Consider the following 17,364-nt stretch of genomic DNA (forward strand, 5'->3'; position numbering starts at 1 on the left):
TTTTTTTTGGGGGGGGGGGGGTCCACACTAGCAAAATAGTAAATCGGGGAGCCACAGTAGTATTTTAAGGGTCTATGAAAAGTTTTGATTTAGATGTATATTTTGCAAGATATGGCTAGGTTTCTTTCTCTAACATTTTACATTGTTCAACCTATACAAGTAAATGTGTGAATAACAAATTAGCAATTTTGAAAGTAGTTTCTATAAAATTAGTTTTTAAGCATTGAATGGCTATGAGAGGTCCATAGGTAAAAATGGTGGAGAAACTCTGATCAGACATCACAATGTGGAAAATACCAACTCAAGTCAAAATATTTCAGAAGATTCTGATATTGTATTGGAGTAGGCGTGAAGGGGACTAAGCACCATGGGCAAAAGAACTGGTAAAGTTAAATAGGGAGTTGTTAGAAAGAGAACCAGAATTAGTCACACATCCAAGCAAACCACTTCGAGTTTAAGCTTTCATTGTTATCCTTCTGTTATACTTTCACTGGGTCCTCATTGAACAGTCTTTAACTAGAACATTGCTTTTAAAACTGTACAAAGGAAGCCGATTTAACACATTTACTTGTTAAGGACATCTGACCTGTATATCCAGGTAAAACCAATATGATACTCTCTATAAGGTCTTTTGAACTGTTAGAAATAGCAGCCAAATTTCCTGGCTAATATAGTCTGGAGTCAGGCAAAGCCATGAGAAAAAGGCAATGAAGGTCATAGCTGAAATAGTTTTGATCATAGTACTGCTTAACTGAGGCTGACATGCAAATGAAACAACAACAACAACTGTATGGAAATGTGAGTCTAGAGCAAGGTGGAATGTAACTAAGTAACTGATGACTTTCTCACTAGGTACACAATGGAATAGGTTACAAAGAGGTACAAACCTCTCGAAATGGACTGTGACTTCTTTCTTGGCTGCAGCTCGGCTGTCCACTGATAATGGACTGCGTGCCTCCCCCTTCATCTCGATGCGGCATTGCTGATAGGCTCTGTGAGCGCCCCTTTGATGATTCATACATATCTCTAGTAGACGTGTAACTGACTGCCGACATCTGAGCGACGTTGGAAGACTCGATTTCATCACAACAATGTAACCCGGGTTCCAATCCTTCTGCCAGCGGCATTCGACCCTCATTGGAATCATCTGCAAGACAAAATGTTTTACATATAGAATCTGTTCAACTGAGGTAATGACTGTAATTACTAAGAAATAAATCCAGAGTAACTCAGAAAAACTCTACAATTAAACAATTATTGAACCATAAACAAAAGAAAATCAATATTTTGAGTATCTTTGAATGTGTGTGTGTGTGTATGTGCGTGTGTGCATGTATGTGCACATCGTCTGTGCATATGAATATATATTGTTTGTATGAGTATGCACAAAGAGGAGTGCATGTGACTTAGAGCAGAGAGACAGCAGTAAGGTGTAGAATGAATGTAAATTAGGACAGTTGCTGCAATCTCCACTCCCTACTCTTGCCTTCTAGGCAATACCTGGCCATGTATATTATGATCTCTGTACCTTGAGGGCATGCCCTGGCAATTGCCACCACTTATCTCTGTCTTCCTTACTCTACCATCCCATCTATGCTGTGATCCCTGTTACCTGCGAGTATACTCTGGCACTTTCATCATGGCACGTGATAAACCTCCTTCAATGTTCCCCCCTCTCTAGCAAGATACCTGCTTCTGCCTCTCTGTCACACTCTAATCTTTCATCATCCCACACAAGGTCCCCTCCTCACAAAATTCCTTGTCTTGCAAATTACTTGGTGACCCTGTAAAATGCATCCAGTCCCCACGGTAAAGTGGTTGGCATTTGGAAGGGCATCCAGCTGTAAAAACCCTGCTAAAATAGACACAGTAGCCTGAGGTATTCTACATAGTCTGCTCCTGTCAAACTGTCCAACCCATGCCTGCATGTAAGGCGGATGTTAAATGATGATGATGATGCTGATGGTGACAGGCAGAATGAAATAGAGTGTATATTAATTCGGAGAGTAACAGGCAGTATGAGGTGGGGTCTATGTATTATGTTAATCAGAGCTACTTACCAACAATATCTGATTCTGGTAATCCTTCTGCAGAATCATCTGGAATATCCTCTGAGGAACTCAGTCGACGGCTGTTACGTTGCTTTAATGTGGCAGCAATTGTGTGGGACTTTTTACGATCCTTTGAACACCATTTCCAGTCAGGGTGGGCCTTAAAATGGGCCTCTTTTACCTGTGAGTATATAACAGATATAAGGTGAAAAGCATGTACACAAACACATATCATAAACATACTTAGCAATGTGCTAAGTATGTATGTGATATATATGGTTAATTTTGTTCTATTTGTTCAATCAATAGTACTTGTTACCTGCTTACTGTATCATAATGTAAATAGCTGAAAATTCCACAGATGCTTTCATTCTTCATGTAATTCTCATATAGAATCAATGTGATACTGTGCCTGATAAGATTGGGTCATACTCAAGGTTTTGCTTACCAGATAAAACATTTCCTGTCCAGTCTCTCTCTCTGTCTCACACACACAAACTCTCTCTCTCTCTTTTCTCTCTTCTGCATGTGTGTATGTGTTAAGTTGATTACATTAATCCCAGTAACTGACTGGTATTTTATTTAATTGACCCCAAAAGGGTGAAAGGCAAAGTTAAACTCAGTAGGATTTGTACTCAGACTGTAAAGAGCCAGATGAAACACCACTAGATTTTTGGTTTAGCACTATAACGTTTCTGTTAAGTGCACAATAAGACCACTGTGAGTGGTCTTACAGTGGTAAAGGCAGCTTGTCTAGGAATGGGTAATTTTGAATAAAAATCTGATGGATGAAGCCAATTTAATAATTTGAATTGCAACCATTTGTAATACCAAATTATCTTAATATTTACTTCCTTTTTTTTTGGTGATTTTGCAAGTGATTGAGTAAGAAAATCTAATGATATATCTTTCTTCTGCTTTAGATAACTAAGATTTTATCCATGTACAAGTGTTGCATATTGTTCTCATCATCATCATCATCATTTGAAGTCTCTTTTTATATGCTGTCACCATAGATTTCACTTTGCAACTTATTAACAAGACAACTTGTTAACAAGTCATATACATTATCAGATCTTGAAAACATGCCTCAGTAGGCAAGTTTTGCATGCGTCAACTTTGGTTGTCCATTCATACTCATGGCATAATTTGCTGGTACATGGGCTTCGTACAATCAATGAACATCACAACATTGTTTGCTTTCAATGGTCAATGGTGTAAAGTGTTGGGGTGGTGGATTGTATTATTAGCATTCATACAACATACTACATGCTTGCTACCACCTGCTTCTTTCTCTTGGTCATGTTTCCTCTAACAGAATTCTTTACTGACTGTTTGAGGCAGCTCTAACAATTTTGAGTCAAATTCTATCACATGCATGCACAGAACTACATGTATTTATTTATATATAAACTAAAAGATCCTGCAATTTGAGATAGGTTTAGAGAAATTCAAATCAATGCATATGACTGCAGGGAGAAAGATTTAGATACTGGTAGCATAGATGACAACTGGGAATTTCAATGAGATAACTTGCTTAGAGCTACAGATGAGACATGCAGCTGGAGTAAAGTTCCAAGCAAACCGAAATTAACATGGAGGTGGAATGACATAGTTAAAAAGGGTGGTAAAGACTAAGAGACAGGCTTCAAAAGCCTGGAAGAAAGATGGTTGTAGGAAGCATTATCAAATAGCTAGAAGAGCAGCTAGGTGATGGGTATATTTGGCTAAGGATGAGGAACAAAGGGAGAGATTAGCACATGTCCTACAACAAAGGATCAGAAGCATGAAGTGTTCAAAATCATGACACTGTATGTGAGATTGTACTGGCAAGAAGTGTATTTGGAATGATATGTGTTATGATACATAAAACAAAAAAGTGGTGTGGAATTGCTATTATGAAAGGCTGCTGAAAGTGGAGTATGCGTGGGATAAAGAGGGACTACTTCATGCTGGCTCCAACAGACAGACCAGCAATTCAAGTTGACAATAACTTGGTAGATGAAGTGATTAAAGACATGAAGAGAAGGTAAGCTGCGTGTTTATCAAAGATAGTCGTAGAGATGCTCAAAATATCTGGTGAGGTAGGATATGCAATCACCACTTGAATAGTTAATCAAGTTATATAGGAAGGTGTCATATCATATGACTAGAGTATCAGCATTGTAAACTGCTACAAAAGCAAAGGAGATACCTTAGTGAGAGGAAATTATAGAGGATCTACTGGATCAAGTTATGAAGGTTATGGAGAGAGTCATAGCACAACTGATCCATGACAGACCAAAATGAGATGCAGCTTGGTTTTGTGCCCAGAAGAAGCACTACACAAGCAATTTTCCTAGTAAAGCAACAGCAGGATAAATACTTGGCTAAGAATAAAATGTTATTTCTGAATTTTGTTGACTTGAAGATGGTGTTTGAGAAGTACCTCATTCAGTAATTTGGTGGTCACAAAGGAAACTAAATGTAGATGAATGGCTTGTGAGGAATGTACAAGTCATGTACAAAGATAAAGTAAGTATTGTGAGAGTCAACAATGTTTTCTAAGACAAATTTAACCTGAAGGTAGTAGTTCCCCAAAGTTTAGTTCTCAATCCTCTCCAATTCATCATAATTCCTACAGGCCATCATAGAATTTAAAATTGGATGTTAATGGGAACGCCTAGCTAAATCAATAGGGGAATTAGAGAGTAAATTTCAGGCATGGAAAGCTAACAAAGAATCGAGGTGCCTCAAGGTAAACTGAGCAAGGACAGGAGCCTGGTATCTTCAGGAAAATGGCCTTGCTTGATATGTAGTAAAGAAGCTACTCTTCATTTCCTTAACTACAGTTTTTCTTTGATACCACTATTCCTCACTACATGGAACCATTTCACTTGATACCCATTCCACATCCTTAAACTGTCCACTCCACCCACATTTTACACTGCCTCTCTCCTCTAACCACTGAATCAACTCACCTCCTTCATCACCATGTCTCTTACTCTCTTCATGTACTATGCATGCTTCTCTCTCCTACCACACACTTGTAACCTACCCCTCAACCCTATCCACTCTCCACAGTTATCAGCTACTTTTCCCTACCTCTCTCACTTATCATCCCTCAACACTTCTTTTTCATTCATTATATTCATCTCCACACTCACTTTCCCATGCATTTTTGCAGCCTCTACCAGCCAACACTCCTGGTTCTTCTGTCCCCATTCCCGTTTATTCACCTTGTACTTATGTATATAAATGTGTTTGTGTGTGTGTGTTTTTAATATTTCACTTAGGCACCATGATACTAATAACCTGGTGTAGAACTTAATATACATGTCCCAAATGCTTCATAAGATAATCTGTTATTCCTTTGTCCCCCCTTTTCTTATACACACAAACACACATCTGTATGTACATAAAGCATAAACAGAAAAAATGCAAGGACCATTACTAATATCAAGTTCCAGTTGGTATGAAATGGCACCCATATTTAGGACAAAGTCATTCAACCAAAACATAAGGCATCAAAACAATTGCTACTCTTGTTGCTCAGGTAATGTGATTTAACAGTAACTAAAGAGGAATGAAAAACTAAGGTGACAAGCTATATTGTTCTAGAAGCCTGTTACTCAGCTGGGACCCCAGGTCATAGCACTACCCTCAAGGCCTAGTTTATATGATACAACAAGTACTGAGATAATGTGCACTGCTGGCTGACTACTCACCTGGAACGCCAGGTCATGGTACTTTTGCTTATCACGTGGCAGCAGGGCGTACCACCATTCTCCGAGAATCTTGCTCACTGTTCGGTTATCTTGGTTGGGATGCTGTTGATGAACCAGAGCTCGATGGCGTTTGCTGAATATCATGAAAGCATTCATTGGTCGGCGGATGTGTTCTTTATCTCGTACCTGAAATGACCAGATTAAATGAATAAATGATGGAGAAGGTGGAGGTGAAAAACACGAAAAAACAATTTTGAAAACTTGATGACTAAATGATGGAGAATTCAACAAATATTCATCTTCACCTTTCTACCTTATAAAATTTAGGGTTTTACGTTTCAATATTCGTATACTTTATATATTTATTATATAACAATAACAATCTAAGCGTTTTGTCTGGCATGTTAACGATTCTGCCAGCTCACCATCCTAATAATATTAACAGGTACCCTCGTAGGGAAAATATATACATTCCTTGCAGAAAACAATCTTCTGCCAGTAGAACAAAAGGGATGCTGAAAAGGATCCAAGGGCACCAAAAAAACATGCATGGCATGGTTAGACTTCAAAAAGGCTTACGATATGTTGCCACATTCATGGATTTTGGAAACACTCAACATGTGTGCATCGATTAAGAACAGCATGCCTAGTTGGAAAATGTCTTTCCTGTAACAACCAGCACTTAGCCAAGGTAACCATCAAAAGAGGTATCTTCCAAGGAGACTCTTGTTCACCTCTGTTATTTGTTATAGCCTTGATCCCACTTTCTGTAGTCCTACATAAAATCAATGTGCACTATGAGCTGAGAAAGAACAGACCTCGTCTCAACTACCTTCTCTTCAAGGATGATTTAAAACTGTTCGCAAAAACAGAGCCTGAAATGGAGAGGCTGATTGAGACTGTGCAAATGTGCAGCAAGGATATAGGGATGGAATTCGGTATCTCAAAGTGTGCAGTACTTAGTTTGAAGCAGGGGAAAAGAGTAAATTGTAGGGGCACAGAATTGCCAAACAGAGAGAATGGAAGACCTGGATGATAATGGGTACAAGTAGCTTGGGATCCAGGAGCTGGACAATATCTTGCACAGAAAAATAAAAGACAAGGTCATCACTGTATATTTCAAGTGCCTCAAACTTCTCTTGAAATCAAAGCTCAACTCAAGGAACCTTGTGACTGCCATCAACATATGGGCTGTTGCTGTAGTCCGCTATAGTGTGCCCATCCTGAGATGGACACAAGCGGAGATTGACCAACTCGATCACACTACCCGAAAGACAATGACAATGCAAGATGCTCTCCACTCTAAGGCAAATGTACACAGGCTCTACATGAAGAGAGGTGAGGGTGGATGTAGGCTGATTAGCATTTGGGAGTGCATTAACAGTGAAAGAAGAAACATGGCAGAATATTTGGTAAACAGCAAAGGAGACTTGCTACAGTATGCTGCTGGTGCAGAAGGAGTTAACAAAAATGGACTTGAGAGTGCTCGTGAATTCCGAACAAGAACAGCCGCTGAAAGAGAAGAAACCTTACTCTGTATGGAATCACATGGTTAGTTCTACCGTGAAACCAAAAAATTAAAAGACCAGAGAGCATCATGGAGTGGTTCCAGAAGGGTGACCTAAAAAAGAATATTGAAAGCCTAATCATCGTGGCCCAGGACCAGGTATTGAATACCAACTCAGTGAAAAAGAATATATACCACACAAGTGCATCAGACCTCTGCAGAACGTGTGGGGAGAGGGTCGAAAGTGTGGCTCACATTGTTAGTGCTTGTGAAAGTCTTGCACAGAAAGAGTAGAAGCGTAGACATGACAAAGTAGCCCAAAATCTCCACTGGCTACTATGCCATAAGTATGGATATGAAGTTACGGGTGCTAGGTACCAACATACACAGGAAAAGGTAATGGAAGAAATCAAAGTCCCAGACAGACGAAGTGTTAGAGCACCGAAGGTTGGATATAGTAACCTTTAGGAGGGACAAACAAGAGTGCCTAATAATCGACGTAACAGTGTCAGGAGATCAACATATCATCATGAAAGAAAGATAAAAAGATAAAAATGGAAACCTGATAATTGAGGTCGCTAAGATGTGGCAGCTATGAGAGTCGAACATAAAAGTTATTACTATTGTCATTGGAGCATTGGGTTCAATACCACCCAATCTGAAAAAACATCTGAAAACCTTAGAGATACCTACAATCTAGATGTATTGCAAAAGTTGGCATTACTTGGAACTGCACGTATATTGTGCAAAGTACTGTCTGTCTGAGGTCCTTGTTGTGACTAGACAAACAGTACAAACCCCCAGTAGATACAATATCTTCAATCAACAACCTCACGATATTGTATATTGTGCGACGTCTAGAATAATAATAATAATCCTTTCGACTAAAAGCACAAGGCCTGAAATTTTGTGGGAGGAGACTAGTTGATTACATCAACCCCAGTGTTTCATTGGTACTTAATTTATCAACCCTGAAAGGATTTAAGGCAAAGTCAACTTCAGCGGAATTTGAACTTTGAATATAAAAGACATGCTGCTAGGTATTTTATGTGGTGTACTAACAATTCTATTAGCTCACCACCTTGGTATTATATATAATAATAATAACAAGAGCAATCAGAGAGTGCAAACCTCCACCAAAGCAACACCAATGTCCTCTCAAACAGTAGCCAGAGATGATTTTAAAATGAGAATATCTGAAATAAACCTGACTGCTCTCAAAAATTAAGTAAAAAAACCAGAAAAATAATCCAGAATCCTTGTCCAGTACCTGATCGATCCCAATGGTAGTCATGGAATGTGAAGGTCGGTGTGCAGGCTGTGTTAGTAATGCTGTATGTGTGTTGTCTGCAGTGGGAACAGGGACAGTTTTCTCTATGAAGGCCTTTTTTAGTCTATTCACTGATATAGTGTCTTTGCGAACATTAAGGTCTAAAGTGAAAAATTTATCCGTGTATGAAAGAAAACGGAAAGGACCTGCATACGGTATTGTCCACGGACAAACAAACAAACACGACTGAAAACAGTACTTCTGCCTTTGCTAAGGCGGAGGTAATAATAATAATAATGGTTCCTAATTTAGGCATGAGGCTAAAAATTTTGAACAGAGGTGGGGTTAGTTGATACCATCAACCCCAGTGTTTGACTGGAACTTTATTCTATCAACCTGAGGAATGGTGAAAGGCAAAGTTGACCTCAGTAGTATTTGAACTTAGAATATAAAGAGCTGGAACAAATACTGCAAAACATTGATATCTGGTTCTCAAATGATTCACCGTAAGCCAGCAATTTTGAAACCAGAGTTTCATCAATATCAGTACTTGACTGGTACTTTGTAGTGACCCCGGAGGGATGAATGTCAGAATTGACATTAGCAGGAGTTGAACTTAAAATGTAAAGAACAGGAACAAATACTGTAAGGTATTTTTTTATTATGTTTAATGAATCTGCCAATCCACTGCTCTCTGACATTAATAGTAATAAGATTATTATTATTATTATTATTGATGGTCACTCCTATCGTTTTTGACATATGAGTGTTTGAAGGAGAAGATTTAAAAAAGGAAAAAAAGTTATGAAAATTGACACAACTCTTCACAAAGGTAAATAAACAATATTCTTATTGCATGATGTGATTTTTAATAGAGACTGACTCTGCTTATTGAATTGAAAGAGTTATACAATATTTCAACAGATTGTCTGTCCACCTCAAATTCAAAAAAAACAAAAACAAAAAAAAACAAAGCCATACAAGAAATGGAGCCAAATGGAGTATTAAGTAGGCTTGTCTCAATACACAACAAAAGTTTTGATTACTATATTTTATTTTATGTTGCATTTTGTGAAGAATAATCATTGTTGATTAAAGGTTCTGAATGACTCAGTCACAGGTTCACTACATTTATGATGGTGAGAGTAACAAGGGATTGTCAGAGTAACTCAGGTAGAACAAATACAATAAAGGATTTTCATTTGATTTGGCTTCCAAGTAATGGTTTATTGGTTTGCTCACACACACACACACACACACATACAAAGTAAAGGCATGTGTGTTTGTGGTTAGGGTATTTGGCTCATAATTGTAAGGTTGTGAGTTCAATTCCTGGTGGTGCATTGTATCCTTGAGCAAGACACTTTATTTCACATTGCTCCAGTCCACTTAGCTAGCAAAAATGAGTAGTAGCTGTATTTCAAAGGACCAGCCTTGTCACATGCCGAATTTCCCTGAGAAATACATTAAGGATACTTGTGTCTGTGAAGTGTTCAGCCACTTGCACATTAATTCCACAAATAGGCTATTCCGTTAATTGGATCAACTGGAACTCCTTGTTGTCATCACCAACAGAGTGCCAGTTTAGTTTAAACAAACACACACACACATACACAAGCTTCAGTAAAATTTCTATCAACTAAATTCTACTTAGAAGGTATTAGTTAACTCAAGGATAGAAAAGGTTGTGAGGCAAATTTCTTAACTGCATAACCACTAAACTCCCTACACCTCCCAGCACCATCTCACGGACCTATACCACTACCACATATAAGTCACATATCATCCTCAAATCCTACCTTATTGTCTAAAATACATATTTTTACAGAAGGCAGAACAGTTATTAGTAGAAAATCTTTGATTAGGTCGACTTGATCAAGGTTGAACTTACAATATCATGCAAGTACTACCACCATCATATACATACATATAGCAACAGGTTAATATCTTACCTTCCTAGGGCTCTTTGGTTCGTCTTTATCTTTTGGCAGAGCACTGAGGGATTGAGTTCGCCGTTTTATGCGGGTGCTAGAATCTTTCTTTGGAGAATCAGGAGCACAATCGAACACATCATCATCATCATCATCTTCTTCTTCATCATCATCAATATCATAGTCATCTTTAGAATTAACTAGAAAAAAAGAGAGATATGAACGAAGGTCAAAAACAGCTGTTTTCCCCTCCCGTCAACCCTACAGGTCTTAGAGGACTTGCAATGGCCATGAGTACAGCACTTTCTTGAGACCAATACAATAAATAAAAATGGAAAGAAAAATCTGTGCTGCAGTCTCATATTGGGAAGCCTCTACATGGTCAGTTAACAAGCAAGAAATTACAACCAAATCATCCTCAAAAACAACTGTACCATCTTCAAAATGGCTAACTATATAGGATAAACTAATATGGTAGGAACAAAGGAAGGCTGGTTAACTAATGTGTCTGTAGCACAGAAACATTTCTCAGGGAACAGGAGTGGCTATGAATACACATGAAGCAGGGTTGTTTTACAAAATCTACCGAACAATAACAACATTTACAAACAAATCAGAAAAATACATACTTTACTTGATGCTTTGCAATTATGCTGACAGTAACAGCAATAATTAAAAAGGAAGTAGCTTTATTGTCTCCCTTCCCAACATCAAGTGTCCACACAAAATACATTTAAAAATAAATGCTTCACAAGACAAAAATTTTTAAAAAGATGTAAAAATGCAGTAATGCAACATTCTTGGCATAAAAACAGACTTATGGAATGATAAAATGATATTTATCTATGATATTCATAGGGCAACAAGTTAGGAAACATTCATAACACCAGTACAGAGGACAATCACAATTTCAGATTATACTTAAATTAGACTAGCCAAGACCTCTGACGATGGAGGTGGCCTTATAACATATATAGAATTTGTTTCCAGAGTATAGATAACACTTATAACCTAATATGAAAGACAGGCTTTCAAGTAAAACCTAGCAACACAAAATGCGTTGATATTATAAACATACATATATACTAGTAATGACCTCCCCTAACCTATTCCAACTACTTTTTAACACTAATAAACAACACCATTGAGTTAAAATTTCAATACATTCAACAACTTATGGTTTTCAAATTGTAAACAAGAGATAACATAATATCACAACAGAACTCCCAGACATCAAAGTCTTCTCCACATACCTTAGCTACTACAAATATTTTCCCAACATTGTTTGGACTACCAATCAATTATTATTACAACACATTAATGAAGAAAGCAAAAAAGCTTTCACAAACTTGGAACTTATTTCATCAAGAAACAGATTCAAGGTTTTCTTTCTTCCTTTTTTTTATATATATAGAATTAACACCACTCCAGTCAGCAACATAGACACTGCAGCACATACATTCAACAAAATAATTATAGATGCATCTGGAAAGAAATATTTCACAAAACAACATAAAATATATTTTCTCAATTACACACCAGAAACAACCAATATCATAAAAACCTGGGACAATTTCAAGTACAATACCTCATACAATTAACACAAAAATCAGCATCAAACAACTAAACAGAAAATTGTAAATAGAAAAACATTTGTCTCCTACCTAAACCGACCTAGACCACAAAACTAATAGTAAAACACTATAGAGTGTAATTAGTTACATTATCATCAACAGACACACCACACCTAATGTCAGAGTAACAATCTCAATATACTTACTCTACATCAGTAAACAAACATCCTTAGACATTTCTTGAAAGTCAGTCAGACAAAAACCACACAAAGAAGATAGGAACCAAATACATTAAATATGCACTTCACAGCTAGATTAGGATTTTAACTCCTTTCTTCCAGCAGACACTCAAAAATAATAAGGCTATCTAAAAATTCAGACATCTCAGAGCCAAACAAACTTAGCGCATTGCTGTACTCAAGAAGAACCGTTCTCCACAACAGAAGTGTTAAGGCCACACTCCTTGGTAAAGAGGGTTGGTTGGCCTGCTAGAACCCTGTGCTGGTGTCACGTAAAAAGCACTCGTGCAGGTACCACATAAAAGTGCTTGTGCCAGTGCCAGGTTAAAAGCACCCAGCACACACTGTAAAGTGGCTGGCATTAGGAAGGCCATTCAGCCACAGAAACCAAGTCAAAAGACTGGAACCTGGTGCAACTTTTCAGCTTGCCAGCTCTGGTCAAACCATCCAACCCATGCCAGGATCAAAAATGGACATTAAAGGATGCTGATGAAGATGATGAACATCTATGGACCAGAGGAATCACTGCACTCATTAACATCTACAAGTACATATACCAACACAGTCAAATTTCTTGACTCTGGAAGTCAGACAAAATAATAACATCGCTGAAGCCCAATATAAATCCATATGAAGCAATATTTTACAGACTCATTGGCCCCCCACCCTATGCACACTATAAAAAATTCCAGGAAAGTTAATCCTTGACATGATAAACCACACACCCATTTCCAAAGCACAGCACAGGTTCACACCACAACCATCACACTATTTACTAACCTAATTCAAAAAATATGACGGTTTCAACAAGAAAACACCCTTCCACATTTACCATTCTGGCACTAGCAAAACTGTCAAGTTCATTCAGAAGTATTGACTCACTTAAAAAGGAAATCTTAAAACAAAATCATAAAATTTACCTCCCAGGAGCAAATTTATCTCAGAGTGGAAACCACTGCAATAGCAGAGTTATTTTTCTATGTGACGAGGGAAACTGTGAGTGGTATCTCATGGCTTTTCTCACAGCAAGCAAGCAAGCAAGCAAGCAAGCAAGCGAGCGAGAGAGAGAGAGGGAGAGGGAGAGAGAGAGAGAGAGAGAGAGAGAGAGAGAGAGAGAGAGACAGACAGACAGAGAAAGTGAGAAAAGAATTGACTACAGAATTTGATTTGTGTTTTATTTATTGATACTGCAAGGATGAAAGGCAGAGGTAGCCTTGGTAGGAGTCAGAACAAATACTGCAAAGCACTCTATCCTACTCTATACAATGATGAACCTACTAACTTGCCGTCTATACAAAACTATCATCACACATTAATCATATACACTGTACACATACAAAACACAGGCACATGTCTATTCCTTTCTGCAAGAAGAGAATGGGAAGGTGCCTTCTCTATCAAAACGTGGAGGGAACCTGTGGAAGAGATAAACCTAGGAAGACATGGGATGAGGTGATGAAGTATGATCTTCAAATGTTGGGTTGCATGGAGGTGATGACAAGTGATCAAAACCTTTGGCAATTTGCTGGGCTTGAAAAGCCAAGCCAAGCCAAGTGAAATCAGTCGTGGCCACTGCTGAGGACATGTAAAGGTACCTGTGCCAGTGATATGTAAAAGGCACCCACTACACTCTTGGAGTGGTTGGTAATAGGAATGGCATCCAGCTGTAGAAACCAAGCCAAATCAGACTGGAGCCTGGTACAGTTCTGTGGCTTACCAGTTTGAGTGAAACTTTCTAACCCATGCCAACATGAAAAATAGATGCTAAATGATGATGATGATGACTTGATATTTTAATGGTTACTTACAGGCTTCAGAGACACTCTGGCTGACCGACACTGGTGGATTAGCTTCACTGGATGTTGTAGACTCCTGTGTGGTGGAGTTATCACTCTCCAGGGCTGCTGACATCACTTGAGATGTGGGTGGTGGGGATATAGCTGCATGGGATGGGGACTGGGTACCTCCAGTGTTGGTAAGGTAAGGGACCAACGAGTGCCAGCGGTATACAGGGACATGGTGACTGTCATCTGCTAGAAGAGAAAACAAAATATTTTCATTAATTCCATTTAAAGACTGTTTGTATTACATTACCACAACCACTACCACATCAGATATTATTGCTAAACTCAATGTTATACTTAACAAAACATGTAAGAAAAAAACCCAATAAAATACATTATGTGTACACAAAAACACTTATGAAAATCAATCTAATAAAGAATATGTAAGCAAAACAATAAACTGCCCCTCACTTGATGTGTGTGTGTGGCACCTTGCGCCTTCTACTATAGTTCAGGGAGGGAACCAATACCATGTGAGAGAATTTAGCAGATAGAAACTGCAGGAAGCCCATTATATATAAATAACACACACATGCATGCACACACACACACAGATATATATATATACATGTGTGTGTGTGCACACTCGTGCATGCATGCTTGTGCATGTATGAACCTATTTAGATATGAAAGTATAAAGTCAGGGCATAGGAATATTGGCCAATCTAATCAATAAAATAAGTTTTTAATGCTGCACATAGTACCCCAAGTGCTGTATATTAGAATTACAAAGATAAAAGTATGATTTTTTTTATTGTAGGATTATACTTTTGCAACTAAAAGTCCTTCCTACTGTTAATCAATTGTGAAGAAGGGAGTCAATTAAGTAAACACAAGCAAGTAGGGTTACGTACTTTCTTCAGGAGTACAATAACTCATGTGCTAGCATTTTTTGACATATAAATACTGATGACATACAATCAAATCAATGACAAAGTCTCTATGCACCTACTAGAAATAGCAGCTAAATTTCTCTCATATCACTCACACTTCACTGTCTGATACATGCAGGGTGTGATGGCTAAATTATTGCCATTTTATATTTTTAATTTCATGCATGCGCATTGTTTTTTTTTTTTTGATTTTGTTGACTACACAGTGTAGTAGGGTCAGTTGGGTACCATCTGTGAGAAAAGCAACACCATGATGCAATTTGCTCTGCCAGAAATTTGGAAATGACATGCTGCACTGCTTGGCATTTGTGCCGGAAGCTCCAATATGAACATTTCTATTTTCCTTTTATTATTTGGGAATACCTGAAAGTAGACACTTGTGCATTTTGTTTCCCTCCTATGTAGAAGTTCTTGTGATAAATATTTTTAATACTCAATCTTTTTTCACCTTCCTGTTTCTCTCCTTACCTTGAGATTTTCATGTTTTTTTTTATTTGTTTTATGTCTACATGCAAGCTCAACAAATAATCCTTTCTCTCATGTCAATGCCGAGGGCAAAACAAACTTCTACAGTATTGGTGTCAGAAAAAATTCATCCAGTACACTAAGTAAAGAGATTAGTGTGCAGAAGAGCAACCAGCCACAGAAATCAACCCAAAACTGAGACAATGGAGCAAGAAAGTCCTCTGGCACATCAAATCCAGTTAAATCATTCAATCCAAGCCAACATAAAAAAGTGTGCATAAACAAATCATGATAGGTCAGAAAACTAAAACTAAATATCAATAACAATAATATCATTTAACTATTAATTAACTACTGATGTAACAATGATTAATTCCATACCAAGTAGTGTGACATTTTTAACCATAAACAATGATCACGATCTGATCCCATTGCATGAACTTTGGGCAAGTTTCTCCTACTAAAACTTCAGGCTGTGAGCAGAATTCCACAGGCAAAACTTGTACATACACACACACACACACACACACATATAAAACCCATGCCAGCATAGGAAAGGGGATGTTAAATGATGATGAAGATATATCAATATATATACATACATATATTTTATTTTTACATTCATTTTTCAATGCTAGCATGAGTTACACAAATATATTTCTGTGGCATTGTTCTAGAGCAGGATGCCCTTCCTGTTGCTATTTTTCAAGTATGAGATTACATGTCTTCAAAAAAGCAAAGCCAGCAGTTGATTTTTGGATAAACGCACACACTGACAGGCTTCTTTGAGTTTTCTTCTTCCAAATCCATTCACAAGGCTTTGGTCGGTTGAGGGCAATAGTAGAAGGCACTTGTCCAAAGTAGCATGCAGCTGGGCTGAACCCAAAACCATGTGGTTGCAAAGCAAACTTCTAAACCACACAGCCATGCTTGTACCTTAATAATGACATATTAATGTGTGTGTGCGCACGTGTCCGCATGCATGCATGTGTGTGCATGTTTGTGCGTTTCATTTGGTTTTACACCAATTTTTTCATGCTAGCATACACTGAACAGGAGCTTATTTCAGGCACCATTTTGTAACTGAATACTCTTCCTGTTGCCAAACCTTAGCTGTTTTCCAAGTAAGGGATTTGTTATTCCACTGATCTTCAAAAGCACAGAGCAATGGGACATTTTGTCAACATGGGAAGTAAACATCGATCCACTATTTTACTCAGGCCAGTAACAAGTAAATATGTAGATGGTCACCATTTGCACACCCAAACACAATAAGTTTCCATACAGTTCCACTCACAGAGCACTGGTCAACTGAAGGCTACAGTTGAAGACACTTGCTTAGGGTGTCACACACCAAGAAAGAACTCAAAACCATGTGGTTATAAAGTGAACTCCATATTCATATAGTCATGCCTGTGCTTAATGGGCATGCTTGTGACTCAATGTGTGTGTGTGTGTGAATGACTTTAGGTAATGTGTATCAGCAAAAGGAGTACATAACAACAGTGAGAAAACCCAATAAACTAGTGCTTTTAAGTAAAAAAAATCCTTCATGATACTTGTTCTGCCTGAATTTGCATAAACAATCCCTTGTCACAACTGCCATTGCAAATGCAGTGAAACAGTGACTATTAAAAATCTGTAAGTATTAATGCTGCTATTCACAAAGTGCAATATAAAATTCAAAAATAAAATATTTCTGTATGCACGTGCATGTGTGTGTGCGCGCGAGAGTGTGTGTGTGTGTGTGTGTAGATAGAGATGACACAAGTTGATGGGGGGTGCTATTGTTATTATATTATTGTTTAGCTGCAAGTCAAAGCTGATTGAGCAGTGCAATGATCAAAGTCATTCCAGCAGTGCTCAGTCTGTCTTTTTGTGGC

The 17,364-nt window shown here is 37.9% G+C and overlaps 1 protein-coding gene across 1 annotated transcript in view; it reads right to left on the reverse strand.

The window, feature by feature from the left end:
- The window catches only part of LOC106878424 (protein capicua homolog), a 93,287-nt gene that overhangs the window by 29,337 nt on the left and 46,586 nt on the right, over positions 1-17,364 (reverse strand). Inside the window, exons 4-8 of the mRNA XM_052975061.1 lie at positions 14,088-14,312; positions 10,488-10,666; positions 5,759-5,944; positions 2,061-2,232; positions 888-1,147 (exon numbers count right to left, since the gene is read on the reverse strand). Of these exons, the coding sequence (XP_052831021.1) occupies positions 888-1,147; positions 2,061-2,232; positions 5,759-5,944; positions 10,488-10,666; positions 14,088-14,312 (1,022 nt within the window). The remainder of the gene's footprint in view (positions 1-887; positions 1,148-2,060; positions 2,233-5,758; positions 5,945-10,487; positions 10,667-14,087; positions 14,313-17,364) is intronic.

The sequence above is a fragment of the Octopus bimaculoides genome, chromosome 20 (genome assembly GCF_001194135.2).
Source record: "Octopus bimaculoides isolate UCB-OBI-ISO-001 chromosome 20, ASM119413v2, whole genome shotgun sequence".
NCBI classification, from domain to species: domain Eukaryota; kingdom Metazoa; phylum Mollusca; class Cephalopoda; order Octopoda; family Octopodidae; genus Octopus; species Octopus bimaculoides.